This window comes from Elephantulus edwardii, unplaced genomic scaffold, assembly GCF_000299155.1.
Source record: "Elephantulus edwardii isolate Elephantulus edwardi_28Jun2011 unplaced genomic scaffold, EleEdw1.0 scaffold00007, whole genome shotgun sequence".
In the NCBI taxonomy this organism is placed as follows: domain Eukaryota; kingdom Metazoa; phylum Chordata; class Mammalia; order Macroscelidea; family Macroscelididae; genus Elephantulus; species Elephantulus edwardii.
In genome coordinates, this window is record NW_006399757.1 from 33,468,709 (window position 1) to 33,484,974 (window position 16,266).

The 16,266-nt window shown below is 38.1% G+C and overlaps 1 protein-coding gene across 1 annotated transcript in view; it reads right to left on the reverse strand.

Annotated features, from left to right (window-relative positions):
• Positions 1 to 3,299: 3,299 nt before the first annotated feature.
• The window catches only part of PANK1 (pantothenate kinase 1), a 75,881-nt gene continuing 62,914 nt past the window's right edge, over positions 3,300 to 16,266 (reverse strand). Inside the window, 3 exon segments of the mRNA XM_006880326.1 lie at positions 3,300 to 4,274; positions 7,478 to 7,603; positions 15,827 to 15,950. Of these exon segments, the coding sequence (XP_006880388.1) occupies positions 4,215 to 4,274; positions 7,478 to 7,603; positions 15,827 to 15,950 (310 nt within the window). The 3' untranslated portion in view covers positions 3,300 to 4,214.

A 16,266-nucleotide genomic window follows, 5' to 3' on the forward strand; every position in this document is an offset into this window, starting at 1 on the left:
CTGGCTCTTTTCTCTTTTTCCTATCTCACCTGTAGTCTTCCTTCAAAGTGCTTACCACAATCTGGTATTTGTTGGTTTATAAGCTTGAAGTCCAGATCCCTCATTAGAACATGAGCTCGATGACAGCAGGGATAGGGCTGTTACAGTCACAGATGTATTCTCAGTGCTCGCCAGGACACTGGCAGTTTGTGCAAAATTAATGAAGAGTGAATAATGGAGCACATGATAGACCAGTAGACAATGCTGATTAATTCCTTCTCACCAGTCTGGAAGCATCTGATCCTTGACAAGAGCCAAGCCCTCTCTCACAAGAATTCTCCCATGTAATAGAGTTTATGGGGATCACTGGTGTTAAAATGCTTCTTCTGATCAGAGCAGTAGCTATTAATAGCCTTATCCTCTGAGAAAATTCTCAACAGTTTACATAACCATCTTAGTTACTGAGAAACATGGTCCACTAAGCAGTTACGTCATGAAGTCTGGCATAGTAAAGGAAATAAAATAAACATGGCAGTGGAATGGAATTAAGTATTCAAAAGCACAATAACTGTTTTTCTCATTTCTTACCTCACTGGGACATCTTGCTCTTATCATTTTTAAGCCACATTCATTCTTGTTTTACTTTTTCTTAAAATTCCTTAGTGGCCCCACTCTGGCTAAAGAAAGGTTAAAAATCTTTAGCATGGAATGGGAATCCCTCCATAATCTGACTGGCTTTCTCTCTCCCTAACCAGGCCTCTGCTGAAGCTAGCACTCTGGAGATGTCAAGCCCTTTTCTTCCTGGTCCACTTTGTGGGTGCTACTGACACTCTAGGAAGACTTCTTAAGTTCCCCCTCCAAGCAAGACAGATCAGTTTCCCTTCAAGTGCAGTTCTTTATCTCCCCCCTTACAGATTTAAATATTCCATCTTCTACCATTCTTCCCTTTGTTTGCGCCTGATACTCTTTGCATTTCCTCAACAACTCTGTTCTCCAGAACTGAAGAATTTTCTCTCATGGATTTGCGTGGTGTGATTCCAACTTCATTTCCCTTTGAGCTCAAAGGTCACTTCCTATGAGAAGTTGTATTTTACCATTCGAACCTAAGAAGATTCTCTTCTACTCATTTTTTCTAAACAGAACTATGCCCTCTTTAGCCCCTAACTCTGCCTTACTTTTTCTTCATAATACTGATAAAGATTTAACAATATGTATTAAGTAATATATCAGTCTTGTCAATAAAACTCTATGAAGGTGGGGTTTTGGTTTTACCCCTGAAAATATCCGTGAATAAACAAATAATTGAACAAATGAATGACCCCTGTGATGTTTCATCCTATGTTTTAGTTTGAAATTTCTCCCATTGGACTAGGAGGGCTGTAGTCTATTACTCTCCTGAGTGACTTCCTGGCACAAAAGAACCTCTTAACATTCTCTGCATGGTTGAATAGCTACCAGTATAAACTATCTACAACAATGATTTCCAACACAGCGATTCTGAACCCATGTGTACTGTGTGACTAGAAGAAAATACAACTATAATCTCTTTGTTTGAAACTCTTAGCCTTGATGTGTTTCACAATCCAGTACTGTTCACTACTTTTATATTTCCAGCAGAGTTGGGGGCAGTACCCTGTAATCAAATATATTAATATCTCTGCAACAGAATCTATGATGAATCCTACTAAGTATAATAAAGAATGTTCAAGTCAGGTTTCACTGCCAAGGAAGTTACCAGACAATGTTAAAGGTTTGGGATAGTGAACTGTGGATGGGGTCCAATGGACTGGCTATATGGTGCTCTGTGAGGTGTTTTCAGGCTAAAATAGGTACCCCTACCCAAAGGCACAGTTCAAATCCACCAGCTGCTCCACAGGAGAAGGATGAGAACTCTCCCCTGCTGCAATTTATTATCTCTGAAAACCCAGGGTCAGCTGTGGGTCAACTCCGAATTGATGGCGCATAATGACAAGAACTCCATCAGGTCAGAAAGCTCTTCTCTAACATGAGAGTTAGCAATCCACCTCATAGCTGGTAAATGGCTGGGTGGGGATCCAAACTCAAGCCATCTCGCACCAAAAAGGCAGCTACTAGCCATCCTGACTTCATCTGGCACAAAATAAAAATGCTACAGTCCTTCCAACTCTGTAATCCTGAGTCTAATGAAAGGTTCTATAATTCAAGTAAATATAAAAATCCTTATGCTTTAAGTTCTTCTTTTAAAAAAGGAAAAAAAGGACTGCTTATTATTATTATATGTGACCAAAATTTAACTCATATTTATATAACAGAAAAATTTATTTCCTCAGCCCCGAGCTTTAAATATTTACAAGAGACAAAGAGATTTTAGATAATTAAAAAAACATGTAGTGTTGCCCTGAATTCTTTTGCAGAACCATGGCTCAAGGTCTGCTATTCCCTGACAAATAAGATTAGAGATGATAAAAGAGACTGATCAAAAAGGCACTAATTAGAGACAGTATGTAGATTTTTATATTTATCTTTTTTCAAGGACTTCTTAGTTGCTTGGATTTTTTTTTTTTTTAAAGTTAGGCAACAGTTGATAAAATTTATCTGTGATAGCCCCATCAAACATACTTTACTCCTTGAAAACTACCAAATATCACAGTGGCATTTTGGCATTAAGGAGTTAGCTGCATAAGAAAAATAAAGCTATTAAAAAGAATTCCTACACAGGGCTACAGTTTCAAAGGAAGACACAACGCTTCGGACTTAACTTGTATGAAAGCTTCAAACTATGGAATGTTGAGCACCCAAAACATGACATACATTAACTCCATGGTACTAAGCAGATAATGTAAAATGAGGATTAAAAATACAAATAAACATACACACTAAACACATCACAACAGATACAGGCTTTATTTCAACCAGACAAGTGAATACTTTAATTAATATCAACTTCTTCAGGACTCAAAGATAAGAAAGTTAAATAAAGATGGTGCTCAGAAGGCAGAAAGAAAAGGTTCATCATGGAATAATTGTATTACCCTTCAAAAATCCATTCAACACTACATTCAATCCAAAAGATCAGTTTGTTTTAAATTATAAGCTCCTATGTGTTCCAATATTTGTATAAGACCCTCACATTTGAATGTTACTCATAAGTCCCTATGGAGTTAAAAAAATCAATATAATAATTTTTTAATTTTAGAAATTGACATTTAAATAGTTTTAAGATTAGAATATTAAAAACAAAAAATGCAACATTATTATTTAAAGATGCCTTGTTACAAAGCGTCTAGATACAGACTCATACACAAAACATAGTCCAAACCATGATTTTCCCAGTGTGAACATGAAATTTCATGATGTGAACAAGGATTTGCTGCCATTCTATTCTATGCAAGGATAAGGACATTTTAGAATAGAATAATTCTATTTAATATAACCTAGCAGAAAAGAAACCCAACAAAACTCTATTATATTCTTAAGGGCTAAGACAAAATTGCATATTGTTTTCAACTTTTTTAAGACTCATTAAATGAAAAAACACATTTAGTGTCTTCTCTTCTGGGCACTTCTGAGAGCTTTAGATTTCGTGATTAACTTTGTATTGAGTTGGTCAGCACCTTAATTAAGATGAACAATTACTGTAAAAGAAAGTCTACTATTTGAGTTAGTGGGGTAGGGGCGATCACCCAAAGACAGAAGTGGTGGTCTCTTTCATTCAAAACATTCAAACAGAAAAACAAGACAAAAAAGGTAAACAAACAGTGTTCACAGTAAAACATGCTAGATTTGTAGTTTCATTTGAAACAAACAGCAAATCATGAAACATCATGAAAAATATATACGTAAAAGTAAAATCTCCTAGAGTAATTACTAAATGAAGTTAAAATTACCACACTGATCAGTAAACCCCAGAAGAAAACAAAACAAAACAAACCAGCTCTTACATTACAGGTCCTTCTTAAACATCAAACAACATTTTTAAAGTTAATGCATAAAATTGGTAGGTTTGGCCACGCTGCACAATATTTTTGTTGTTGTTGATATTTTTTATTTTTAAAAATACCATATACAGAAAAGCTCTTGTAGTCTCCATTTTAAATCAAAACCGAAGAGTAAAAGATCAGCTAGAAGGATTTTAAGTTATTTACAAATCCAGCAGGTTTAACTGCCATAATGGCTTGGCTTCCATCCCCCAGCAGCTTGCACCTTCTCCAGCAGCAGTTCGTCCTCACAGGAGGCTGTACCTCTCATGCTCCTCTCTACAGGTCAGAAGTCATTTTGAACAGTTCCAGTAGTGCCCCGACAGCTCCAAAATAACCCTACGAAAACAACAGGGAAACTTTTATATGCCTGACCATTAGTCAAATATCTGTAGCTGTCATACTAGGAATGATTCTGCCTTAATGTAAATGTTGCTGTTGACCGCCTTTGAGTTGAGCACAACTCATAGGCCTGAACAAAAGGCCTGAAGTCTTTCTATAACTATCAACATTTATTAAAGGTCATAGAGTTTCTGGAGGCATGTTGATTAGGAAATGGATGCCACTCCTGCTTAGATGAGAGAATTTAAAATTTAAAACCTTTTTGCCATGAGGAAACGTGGCATCATAGTAGTATTGATGGTGAGAACAACAACAATACAATCTATCAAACACCTATTCATTTATATAGATTAAGTGAGTTATTGTGTGTAGGGTATTTAGAACAATGTACATTGTGTTTAAGTGCTGGGTATTACTTCATCTTAACCTTTGCAGTGGTAAGATTTATATTGCTGGCCCCATTTCCTAAATGAGAAAAGCTAACAAAGCAAATAACCTTTTCATTACCACAAGGCTTGTACCAGAACTCAGCTCCAATCGTTTCTAACTTGAAAGCTGTATCTCCATGAACAGAAGCCTAATCTTGCCTCAGAAGATCTTGGGAGGGACCTCACTGTGCTCAGCTGTAAAACAAAAGCTGTGTCTGCAAAAATGAGAAGTTAATCTAAAAGTGAGACATTTTAAGAGAACCTGGTTTCTAAAGGCTCTGCTCTGATGGTGTCTGCCCAACTCAAGACAATGGAAGTGGACAGAAACGCTGTCAGGACACTAGATGGCAGGATTACTGATGCTGGCGAGCATTTAAGGTCTCCCGACCAGAACCAAACTCAGTCTGCTGCCAGTGAGTTGGCTGAGACTCATAGCAACCCTACAGGGCAGAGCAGAATTGTCCTGTGGAACTTCTAGGGCTGTAGTCTTTACAGAAGCAGACTGGCACACCTTTCTCTCAAGGAGATGTTGGTGGGTTTGAACTTTGGTTAGCAGTTAAGGGCTTAATTACTGCACCACAAGGACTTCTGAGGTGCTACGACATGCCAGGAATTGTTCTAAACACTTTATATCAACTTACTCATTGCATCTTCATGACAACTCAATGAGACAAAATACTGTCATATCATTTCACAAATGATAAGACAGAAACACTTGCAGAGTCCTCACCGTCATTAAGAGGCTGAGCTTGTAGCTGCTTGACAACACTTGATTTTCATAGAAAGTACGCAACAATGCTGGTTGAATAAGAAACTGAGTGAGAATTCAAATCAGGTCGGCTTACTGGAATGCCATTGTATCAACATTCTTCCTCCATAGTCTCCAACATCTACTTCAGCCAAAGTAAAGTAAAAACTGCAGAGAATTTTCAGAGGGCTATTTTCAGGAGATTAATAGTCTGTTTTACTTTTACCAGCCATAGAGACAGAGTTTAATAACAACCTAAATCTATCTTCCACAGTGGTATGGTGGATAGTGACACTCATGACTATGGTTTTACCCAGAGAGATGAATTTCCCCCAAAATATTTAATCTTATTCCTTATTTTCCCACCAACTAGCCACCTGTGTGACCTTGTAGATGGTTTTTAATCCCTGACTGTCTCCAGGCTTTGTTTTCTGCACTAGTCCAGATGGATGTGGATTTAAGGTTCCCAGTTAATATACAGCTAAAATAACCAACTGAATGCTTTGTATTTTTATTCCTAAATATAGCAACACTGTGTTGATGAGAATTGGTCTTTTTCTCTCCTATTTTTCTTAAAGCTGAAGTTCTAGGGCTTTTTGTGTTTTTGTTTTGTTAAACAAGCAAAGTTACATGAAGACTCAGCAAATAAGTAAAGAGGAAGCCTCCCCAGCTTGGGAAGACACAGTGAAATTTTGAGACTCCAAATTGGAGAATGGGGTGGGGGGGGAGGGGGGAAGCTATTGCTTCTCAAAAGCATTAATTCTAATTATTGCTTGCATTAATAATAATATCAAACTGACTTCCTGACAGTTCTGTATCTAAGTTCTTATTATTTTATATTTCACTAAAACAAATTAGGGGCATAGTCAGTTGTAAATAACCTACAAATACATCTTTTCAGGTAAATAATTCTGTTGGTAGATAAAAAATTGGAAATGTAATTTTACATTAGTTCTCTCTACCTATCTATAAATATTTGCTGCAGTATAACCAACTATCCAACCAGTTACCACTGAGTGGACTCACTGATTCATGGTGACCCCCTGTGTGTCAGAATGGAACTGTGACACACAGGATTTTCAATGGTAGATTTTTTCAAAATTCAACTAGTTTTTCTTCTGAGGCACTTCTGGGGAACTTCAACTCCCACTTTCAGTTAGAAACTGTGTGCCTCCAGGGTCTGTATTCTGATATAGGGCCGTGGCCTGTGTTTGAGTCTGGAATCTGCTAATTATTGCTGTGTTTACACTCACATTTTTTTAAATGATAGATTTAATATGAATGAGACTTGATTATACACTAATATATGCTTTCATATATTTAGGGAGCTCTGGTGCCCTGGTGGTAAGAAGCTATGCTGCAGTCCTGAAGGGATGCAGTTTGAATCCATCAGCTGCTCTGTGGGAGAAGGATGGGCAGCCTCTTCCTGTTTGATTAACGGCCTCTGAAAATCCGTTGGAGGGTCAGCTATATGGGCTGGTTCTGACTTGACGGTACGCAACAATAAAGAACAAGGGCATAAACCAATGAAAAACTAGTACAAAAAGAACAGTTATTATTATGAAAATACAGTCTAATGTTTGAAAAAGAAAACATAGGATTCTGTAACCAACTTGTTTCACCTGTATCATTAGCGATTTGATGTAATTTGAAGACATAAACTAAAAATCAAGAAGAATGCATAATACTCGTGATATTTAAAGCTACAAAATTCTAACCAGCAGAACTTATACTAAAAAATAGACCTTGGCTTTACATGAGAATATTGCTGAATCAATTTAAGATAAAAATGAAATCATTAAAGAAGGGATTTATTTTTTAATGAGTCAATCTTAATGGACTTTTAAAAATTAACTGAAAACCGGTTCAGATTTAAAGGGCTTCCATTTTCTATCCTTCGCAAAAATGCAAAATGTAATGTGAACTTTTTTTATACTTGACCAGCTTTAAAATTATGAACATCTGCTCAAAAAGCAGACAACTCAAACATACAGGATGAGCGAATCCCTGTAACCTCAGCCTACCTCATGTTCCAAGAAGAGAGCTTTCAGTTGTCCTTTGGACCAGAAGTCCATGGCATATGCTAGCAGCTTCATGGAGACCATATTGATTCGGAGAAAATTCCCAACAAATACAACTCTGTTAATATTCTGAAAGAAAAAAGAAAAACAACTGAGCCATAGTGTCAAAATAACAATTAGTCCTGCACAGTGATTTTCTTTCTTTTTAACGCAACTATTTTGGCATTTCCAAGATGAAGTCACACAAACTTAGTTATTTCATAAGAACAGAAGGGTAAGACTTCTGTGCAGCAAGAGGCAGGGACTGATGGTCAGTCTGTCCGCCAAGTAATACATTCAGGAGCTCTTACAGTTTGACATGAAATTCAGTTTCCCAAACAGATATATTCCTGTAACTGTAGCTAAATTTGCTAGTTCATATCACAAACCCTTCAAACTTCCACCTATAAAATATTCCTATACCCAACTCATAAATATTCATATTAAAAAGATTGGCCTTGGTATGGCCGATTCATCTAACGAGTTTTCTCCAGTATCAAAGAGTGAAAACACAAAAAGAATAGTACCCACTCTCTGCTCTCAGAATATATAGTGTGATACCCTGTTTAGTCCACACATGGTTTAAAATATGCTAACAACAACAACAAAATAAACAAAATAAACATAAGTAATGGTTACCAGGGATAGGAAGGGGTGAAAGGGGAGTAAAATTTAATAAACAATAGACATTTACTGAACTAGGTAAAGAGAAAGGCAATACACAACAAAGGGGATGGCCAGACAGTGTAATTAACTAATTACACTTCTTGACTGTGATTAGTATTATAAAACACACATGAATGGCTGAGTGAAAAACCTGTATGATTTGCAAACTTTCATTCAAATCATAATAAAAGAAAAAAAGAGAGGAGGAGGGAAGCTCATGTCCCTTGTTTGGGGCAGTGTGTATGTGCACACATGTGTGTATTTAGTTATCTTTTCCAAGGCATGGATAAAGATCTACACCTTGTAAACAAATGATGAACACTGCTCTCCCATCCTGGCCATGTAGACATACTTCAGATCCTGTAAGCCTCAAGTCCCAGTGTGCTCCTGGCCTTCCCCACTCCTCAGATATTTCAAACTGAGTTCTGCCTGCCTGCTTGTCACACAGAGGCTGCTGACTCCTCACGGGGTTAGTTGCTAACTCATACCAAAGGAGAGAATCAGTAAAGCTGGTATGATTTTCTCTACACTCTATCAAGAGTAATTAGGATCTGGAAACATCACTCTTTAATGGTCTCAAGTTTTAAAACAATACACGTTCATCAATCCACTGTTGTCAGGTGCCGTCAAGCTGGTTCCCAGTGAAAGTGACCCATTTACAAAAGAAAAAAACCCCACTGCCCAGTCAAGTGCCATCCTTTTATTTATTATTTTGAGTCCATGGTTGTAGCTATTGTGCCAGTCTATCTTGTTGAGGTTCTTCTTTTTCATTGACCATCTACTTTGCCAAGCGTGAAATCCTTCTTTAGGGACTCATATCCAAAATACATAGAAAAAAGCCTTAACACCTTTACTTCCAAGGAACATACTTACTGTACTTCTGCCAATTAGCAAACATGAAAATTTCCCGTGGATGTGGCAGTGATTTTAACTTATCAAGTTTATGCCCTCACACAGAAAGCTACAAAGCACCCAGACTAAGAGGTGGCAAAAAGCACTCGAGGTAAGAAACTCAGAATAAGGAAGGATTTAATTACATTTAGGAGTCTGAGCCTTTCTCCCCAAAGGAGCCAAAGGTAGGCTTTGTTCAACATTCTACAACTGCATAACCCTCGTAGAAGAAATAGAAGTAATGCTAAAAGCTGATGGGAGGTTAATAGGAGCTGATTCAATGGCACACAACAAGGATCACAAAAAAACACTGTATTTGTTTAAAAGATGATGGATATTCCTTACTTGAATTAAATTCCAGGTTGTTGTTGTTAAATGCCATCGAGTCATAGATGACTCATAGCAACACTATGAACCAAAGACCTGAACACTTGTATAACTTCCATCGTTTCTCCATGTTCATAGAGTTTCCGGAGGCAATCCATTTCGGAAGTGGATGCCACTCCTGCTTCCAAAAAATTCGAGGTAGGCCATAGATTTAAAAGATTTAAATGCATAGAAGAAAAAAAAGATATAAGATACTAGATGAAAACATAAAAGAATTTTTTTAAAAGAATATTTTTTAAAAAAATGTTAGAGTGGAAAAGGCAGAGTAAAATTAAAGACAGATACTTATTTTCTTTGCATTTATCCAAGAAAAAAGACCACTAAAATAAAATCTAAATAGAAAATAATAAACAGAAAATATATTCAGACAATATCTCATACTTAATGTGTTCCTACAAATCGTTAAAAAAAAAGATCAGCAATCCAGTATGCAAATGGATGAAATGAATTAAAAGTTTACACAAAATATATGAAAAAAATTGTGAATTTATATTAAGAAAAATGTACGTATAAGAATGATTGTATACAACCAATAAAAAGTTTTAAACATAAAAACAACAAAGTAAAACACCATTTTCTATTACACTGGAAAATAGCAAAATGTCTACTAATGTTCTACTCTGCCAGTAGGAATAAATTACTACCATCTTTATAGACAGAATTTTATGTTAATGATCAGAATTGCAACTGACATATCTTTTGGCTCAGCAATTTCCTTCCTAGGAATTTATCTTAAAGTCTCATGTAGGCAAGTAAGAATGCAAAAGTATATACAAGAACCCTTTGCTGATGCATAGATTCCAAATTATGGTGACACCACAATTGCAAACAGTAGTTTTCCTGGGCTGTAAATCTTAACAGGAAAATGCTTATCTTTCTCCCATGGAGAGGCCAGATTAGAACTGCTGAACTTTTTCGTAAGCAGCCAAGCATGTAGCACACTATATCACCAGGGCTCCTTCAAGTACTTCTGTATCTATACATGCATAAGGAGCTCTGGTAGCCTAGTGCTGAGAAACTGCACTGCAATCCCGAAGGCATACTGTTCGAATCTACCAGCTGCTTCACAAGAGAAGGATGGGCAATCTCCTCCTGTGTGACAAATAAACTGCCTCTGAAAATCTGTTGGACAGTCAGTCAATTCTGACTCGATGGTACACAACAACAATAATAATATATGCATAATATAAATGTTTTTGCTATTTAAAAATAACAAAAGACTTGTTGAAAATCTAAATATGATTAAGTGAGCAAATCAAGAACAGCTTATCTGATACCATGTCATTAAAAAAAGCAGCTCTGAATGTACTACTATGAACAATTTCAAGATACATTATCATATAAAGAAGCTAGAGGAAATATTTTAAAAGGTGCATACTGAAGCATATAGGGTTGACTGATAGAATGATCTGGTATCTGTTTGGTTTTTTTTAAAATTTTTAATTTTATTATTATTAGTGTGTGTGTGTGTGTGTACCATCAAATCAGATCTGACTGGTACAGAAGATTGCCCTTCCTTTTCCAGCAGAGTATCTGGTGGATTCGAACCACATACCTCTGGGATTGCAGTGCAGCTTCTTGTCACTAGGCCACCAGTGCTCCCTTGGTATCTGCTTTTTAATTGTTGTTGTTAGATACCGTTGTGTCACCTATGACTCAGTGACCCTCTGAACAATGGATCAGAGCCATACCCTATCCTGGGCCACCCGCATCATCTCTGCTACTCTATGTCAATCCATCTCATTGAGAGTCTTCCTTTCTCTTCACTGACCCTCCACTGTTCCAAGCATGGTATCTTCTTCCAAGGACTGGTCCCTCCAAACAATATGTACAAAGTATGTGAGACTAAGTTTCATCAAAGTAGAAACAAAACAGATAAAAAAGAGGAATGGCAATATCTGAAAAACATGAGGGACTTTTATACAATCCCTTCTCCTGTATGTATGTATGTCAATTTTTGGAAGTTAAAAGTTTATAAACAAAGATATTGGATAGGATGCAGAGGATTAATTGTATGGTATATGATTTATAGGTTAATGAATATATTATTTAATCCTATTCATGTGGAACCTGTACACACACCAAGAATCAGTCATTCGAGCAGAACAAGGTATGCTATACAGTTTACAATCCTGAAAGGTAGGTGTCAAAGTTGTATTCTTTTGCCATACTTATTCTAAGGATGATAGAAGAATTGATGCCTTTGAAGTGCTGGAGAAGAGTCTTCACCATACCATGGACTGCCAAGAGAACAAATAGGTCTGTCTTGGAGAGGGTGAAACCAAGTTCTTCCTTGGAGGCTAGGCTTTTGAAGCTTCGTCTCACATACTTTGGGCTTGTGGCCGAGAGGATCTGGTCCTTGGAGAAAGACATCGTCTCAGAAGGGCAGAGGGACAGGAGAGGAAGACCTTGATAAGATGGATTGATACAGTAACTAAAGGAAATAGCAGTAGGTGTATCAGAGTCAGTGAGACTGCTTCAGAAAAGGGCAGGCTTCAGAGCTGCTGTACACGGGTTGCTATGAGTCGTGGACAACTTGATGGCACATAACAACAATAACATACAATTTTTACACTAAGCAAATAATTTGGACTGGAATAAATGAGGAACATAGCAGCAAGCTTGGAAGAAGAGTCATTAGCAATGTGTGATACGCAGATGACACAACCTTGTTTGCTCAAAGTAAAGAGGATTTGAAGCAATTGTTGATGAAGATCAAAGACTACAGCTGTCAATATGGATTATTGATCAATATAAAGAAAACAAAAATCCTTACAACTGGACCAGTAAGCAACATCAGAACAAATGGAGGAGATAATGGAGTTGTCGAGGATTTTCATTTACTTGAACCCATGATCAATGTCCATGTACCAGCAGTCAAGAAACCAACTCATTTATTGCATTGGGCAAATCTGCTGTAAAAAACCTCTGTAAAGTGTTCAAAAGCAAAGGCTGAGGACTAAGATGTGCATGGCCCGAGCCATGGTATGTTTCACATGTATGTGAAAGCTGAGCAGTGAATAGGGAAGACTGAAGAAAAATGGATATATTATGGTAATAAAGAAAAATAGTGAATTAACTGCCAGAAAAATGAACAAATCTTGCTTGGAAGAAGTACTGCCAGAATGCTGCTTACTAGTGAGGAAGGCCAGATGTCATCTTATATAGTCTGTGTATCTATCTTTTCAGGAAGGACCAGACCCTGGAGGAGGCCATCATGTTTTGTAAAGGACTGGCAAAAAACAAGACTCTCAGTAAGATGAACTGATACACTAGCTGAAATAGGGCCAAACAGCAACAATTGTGAGGACAGTGAAGGATTTACCAATGTTTTTGTAGTACTGTACAAAGTTCCTGTGAGTTGGAAGTAACACCACTTACATCATCATTAAAAAAAATACTGCAGGGTTTGCCACCTTTAGAAGTATATGTCTGTGAGCGTGTGCATCCCCCATCCCCAACTTGGGTATGGATGACTATATATCTGCATGTATCCTACACATGTTACGTGCTGTCAGGTTTGAATTGACTCACAGCTCACCCTCCAGAGGGTTTTCAGAAGCTGTAAACGGCATAGGAGACTTTCCATCTTTTTCCCTTGGAGCAGCAGGTAGATTTGAACTGTCTGCCTTTCGGTTGGCAGTACAACTCCTCTCCCACTAGGCCAGCAGAGCTTCCTATTCTTCATAGAGTATATATGAAAAAGTAAAAATCATGGCTGCTTATAGTGTGAGATTACCATTGAGGACCAAAGGTAGAAATGGTGACTTGTTTTTTTCTGCACGTGTTTTGGTTTCTTTTGAATTATGTGATGTGCATTGTACTACTGCAAAAAGACTAAGGGCCACATGAGGAGTGCTATATCTGACCCTTAGCAACTTCACAGATGCTGTCTACAGCATCAATAACACAAATCCAATTTCTATGAGGTCAGACATGTCCCACGTCTCCTTTTAGTTATCTCAACACCAAACTTACTTCTTTGGTGAGACCAAAATCCACGTGATAACTCAAAGACCATACAGAAGCATATTGAAGAAGTCAAAAGGTTGTAATTATAATTAGTGACAAAACACAGTCAAGACAGCTCCCAAAATGTGCATACAGGCACCTCAGCCTCAAGCCTTGGGACTCTAGGTGTTCCCAAGTTTTCAGTCCTGTCAATAAAGCCTGTCCAACAAAGTTCTCAGTCCTGTCAATATTGACTTTCCACTCACAACTGTCCAACAAAATTCCCAGTCCTGTCAATACTGACCCCACCCCAAGGTTTCATCCCATGTCACATCAATTCTCCAGTTCAGCCATGGCCTGCTGTCATCCTGAACCATGTCCAACATTTTACCAGGTGGAGGGAGGTCTCTCCTCTCTGGCTAGCGGAAGTAGTATTTTTGTTCTGCTGGGGAAAGATTCTTTATTCTCCACAACTAGAGCTGTTTTACTTATTGGTGAGACTAGCCAGTCCTCTTGTAGACTGTTGAGAATGGCCAGACTCCTTGTGTAATGATAGACAGCCAGTCCCTATGTAGATAAGCCAGCATGCCTTACTTGCATAGTCCTGCCTCTCCACACAGACAGCCACGTTAGAAAAGGCATACTGAGAGATAAACCCTACGATTATATATGAAATATTTTTTAAATTTAAAAGAAGTTGACAGAGAACATTTTATCCAATATTGCAGAGACAATAAAATGTGGTGTTCATCTATCAGTGGCTGAAATAAGATCCTCAAATCACTGAATCGAGAAATCAAAGTAAAGGTTTTGCATCACTGGTGTGTCCACGGGGAATCTGCCTTAATATAAGGCCATCGGGACTTTGACCTTCATTTAATAGTCTTTGCTCCTAGGGAATCCAGTGATTGTCTTCACTCCACAAAAGCATCTAAAATAACTACTCAATTCAGTGTGGCAATAACATGGTAATACTTTTAAAAACAGCCACTTTTGCTAGATTCAACAATGTCATATTGAAAATGAGGTCAAAAGTGAAAAAGTAAGCCAGCTGTACTACCTCTAACGTGATTACAATACCTGCAAAAAAGGCCTGCTGGTTCACTGAAGCCAGATGCACCACGCAGAAGCTAGCTCTGTGGAAAGCAGGGGAAAGGGCACCTATTGCTCTATTTGGTTTGGGATGTTCCCGTCTAACTGACCTTTGAGAGGCCATGAGGACAGCCAAGTACACATTCTCCTCTGAGGGCAAGCTTGGCCACTCAGATATTAAAAATCAGCATCAAGAAAGAAAGCAACCCTTAGGTACAGAGAGTCCCAATACAGAAGTGGATGCTAAAAATGCACATCTGTGGAATACATGCTTCTAGCTAGTCTTGCATTTAAAATCCATTCAAAAGTTAGGATCCTGATCCACTAGCCATTAATACACACCCTCTTTAATAGGGTCTATCTTTTGGAATCCTAGAGTTCAAAAGCAGACCTAGTTCTAGTTATCCAAAGAACTGTATCATGCACTAAACTCTCCACTTGCTATACTGGAAGAGACACAAAGGCACTCCTCCATGTCTTTATCTGAGTGGTGGCCATACAGAGGCATGCAAACCCACTAGTGTGCACTTATCAGCCAAACCGTTTTCTGTGCTCTATTTCTAAAAGAAACTATATAAAGGAAGTCTCTATTATTGATGCCACCATAGTCTTTAGGACTTCTCCTATTAGTTGTTTCATGCCACAAACCCTCTCTTACCTTCCTAACAGGTGTCAACAAGAAGAGAACGCTTCTTACGTGCCTTGTATTTCAGAAAGGGTGCCCTTTTTTTCTCCCCCAAAGGAATTTTGCAATATTTCAAAACCTGCTTTGTCGCCCCCTCAGAGCCTCTTTTTCTGAGGCTCTGGCTGGCCTTGGCTGCAGCAAGCTCTCTATGCTTTGATAGCCCTGTACAATGCTGCTTGAACTCCATGCCACAAGGCAACACTGTAAAGAAGCTGAAAGCAAAGAGAATATCGACTATGTCAAAGGGAGCAAGATTTTCCCAGAGGTCCTGATATTGAAATGGGTAACCTGGTAGGGACTACATTTTACGATCCATTATTTCCAAGAATTCAAAGAGACCGATTGTGTGTGAGGAGACGTTCCTCAAACTTCAGTAGGCATGTATGACGATAATAATGGATGTGACAAGTTATAATTTTATGTTTCTATATTTAGATGTCTTGTTGTCAGCCAGTGTCTCTGTAAAAAGAAAACACTTAAACCTCCCTGCCTCCCCCTCCCGACACCATTACTGTTCATCAATGTGCGACTACAGCCAAGGGTGGGTTTCCCTGAGAATCTGTCATTTTGGGAAGATCAACAGACATTGTACCACCAGTGATGACATGTATGGTGACACATCCTCCCCTCGCTTGGCTTACCTCATTTAACGCACACATCCGAGCAATGGAGCCAATGTTGTTGGTGATGGTGACCAAAGTGGCTCGGGCGAGGTCTTCCTTGCTGATAGAATCTCGCTTTTCTTTACTCATCATGTTGCCAAAGCTATGTTGGAAACAGTGAGAATGTTCAAATCATCCTCAGGAAGGCCCATGTTTCCACCAAAGAACTGTGGAAAGCTTTCTAAATAACTCTGTTTAAACTCAAATGACCTGATTTGGCTACTATGGTTTATAAAGACACAAAATTAGGATATGACGAGTTGGCTGCTCTTTTCTCAACAGGGGGCAAAGTAGTACAGCTATGGATGTGGACAAATGCATCTTTATGCTCTGGATATCTGGACAAGAACTGAACAGAGGAAACTTGTAATTTTCCAGAATTTTTTTTTCCATGTAGCTTTATTTTAAGCACAAACACT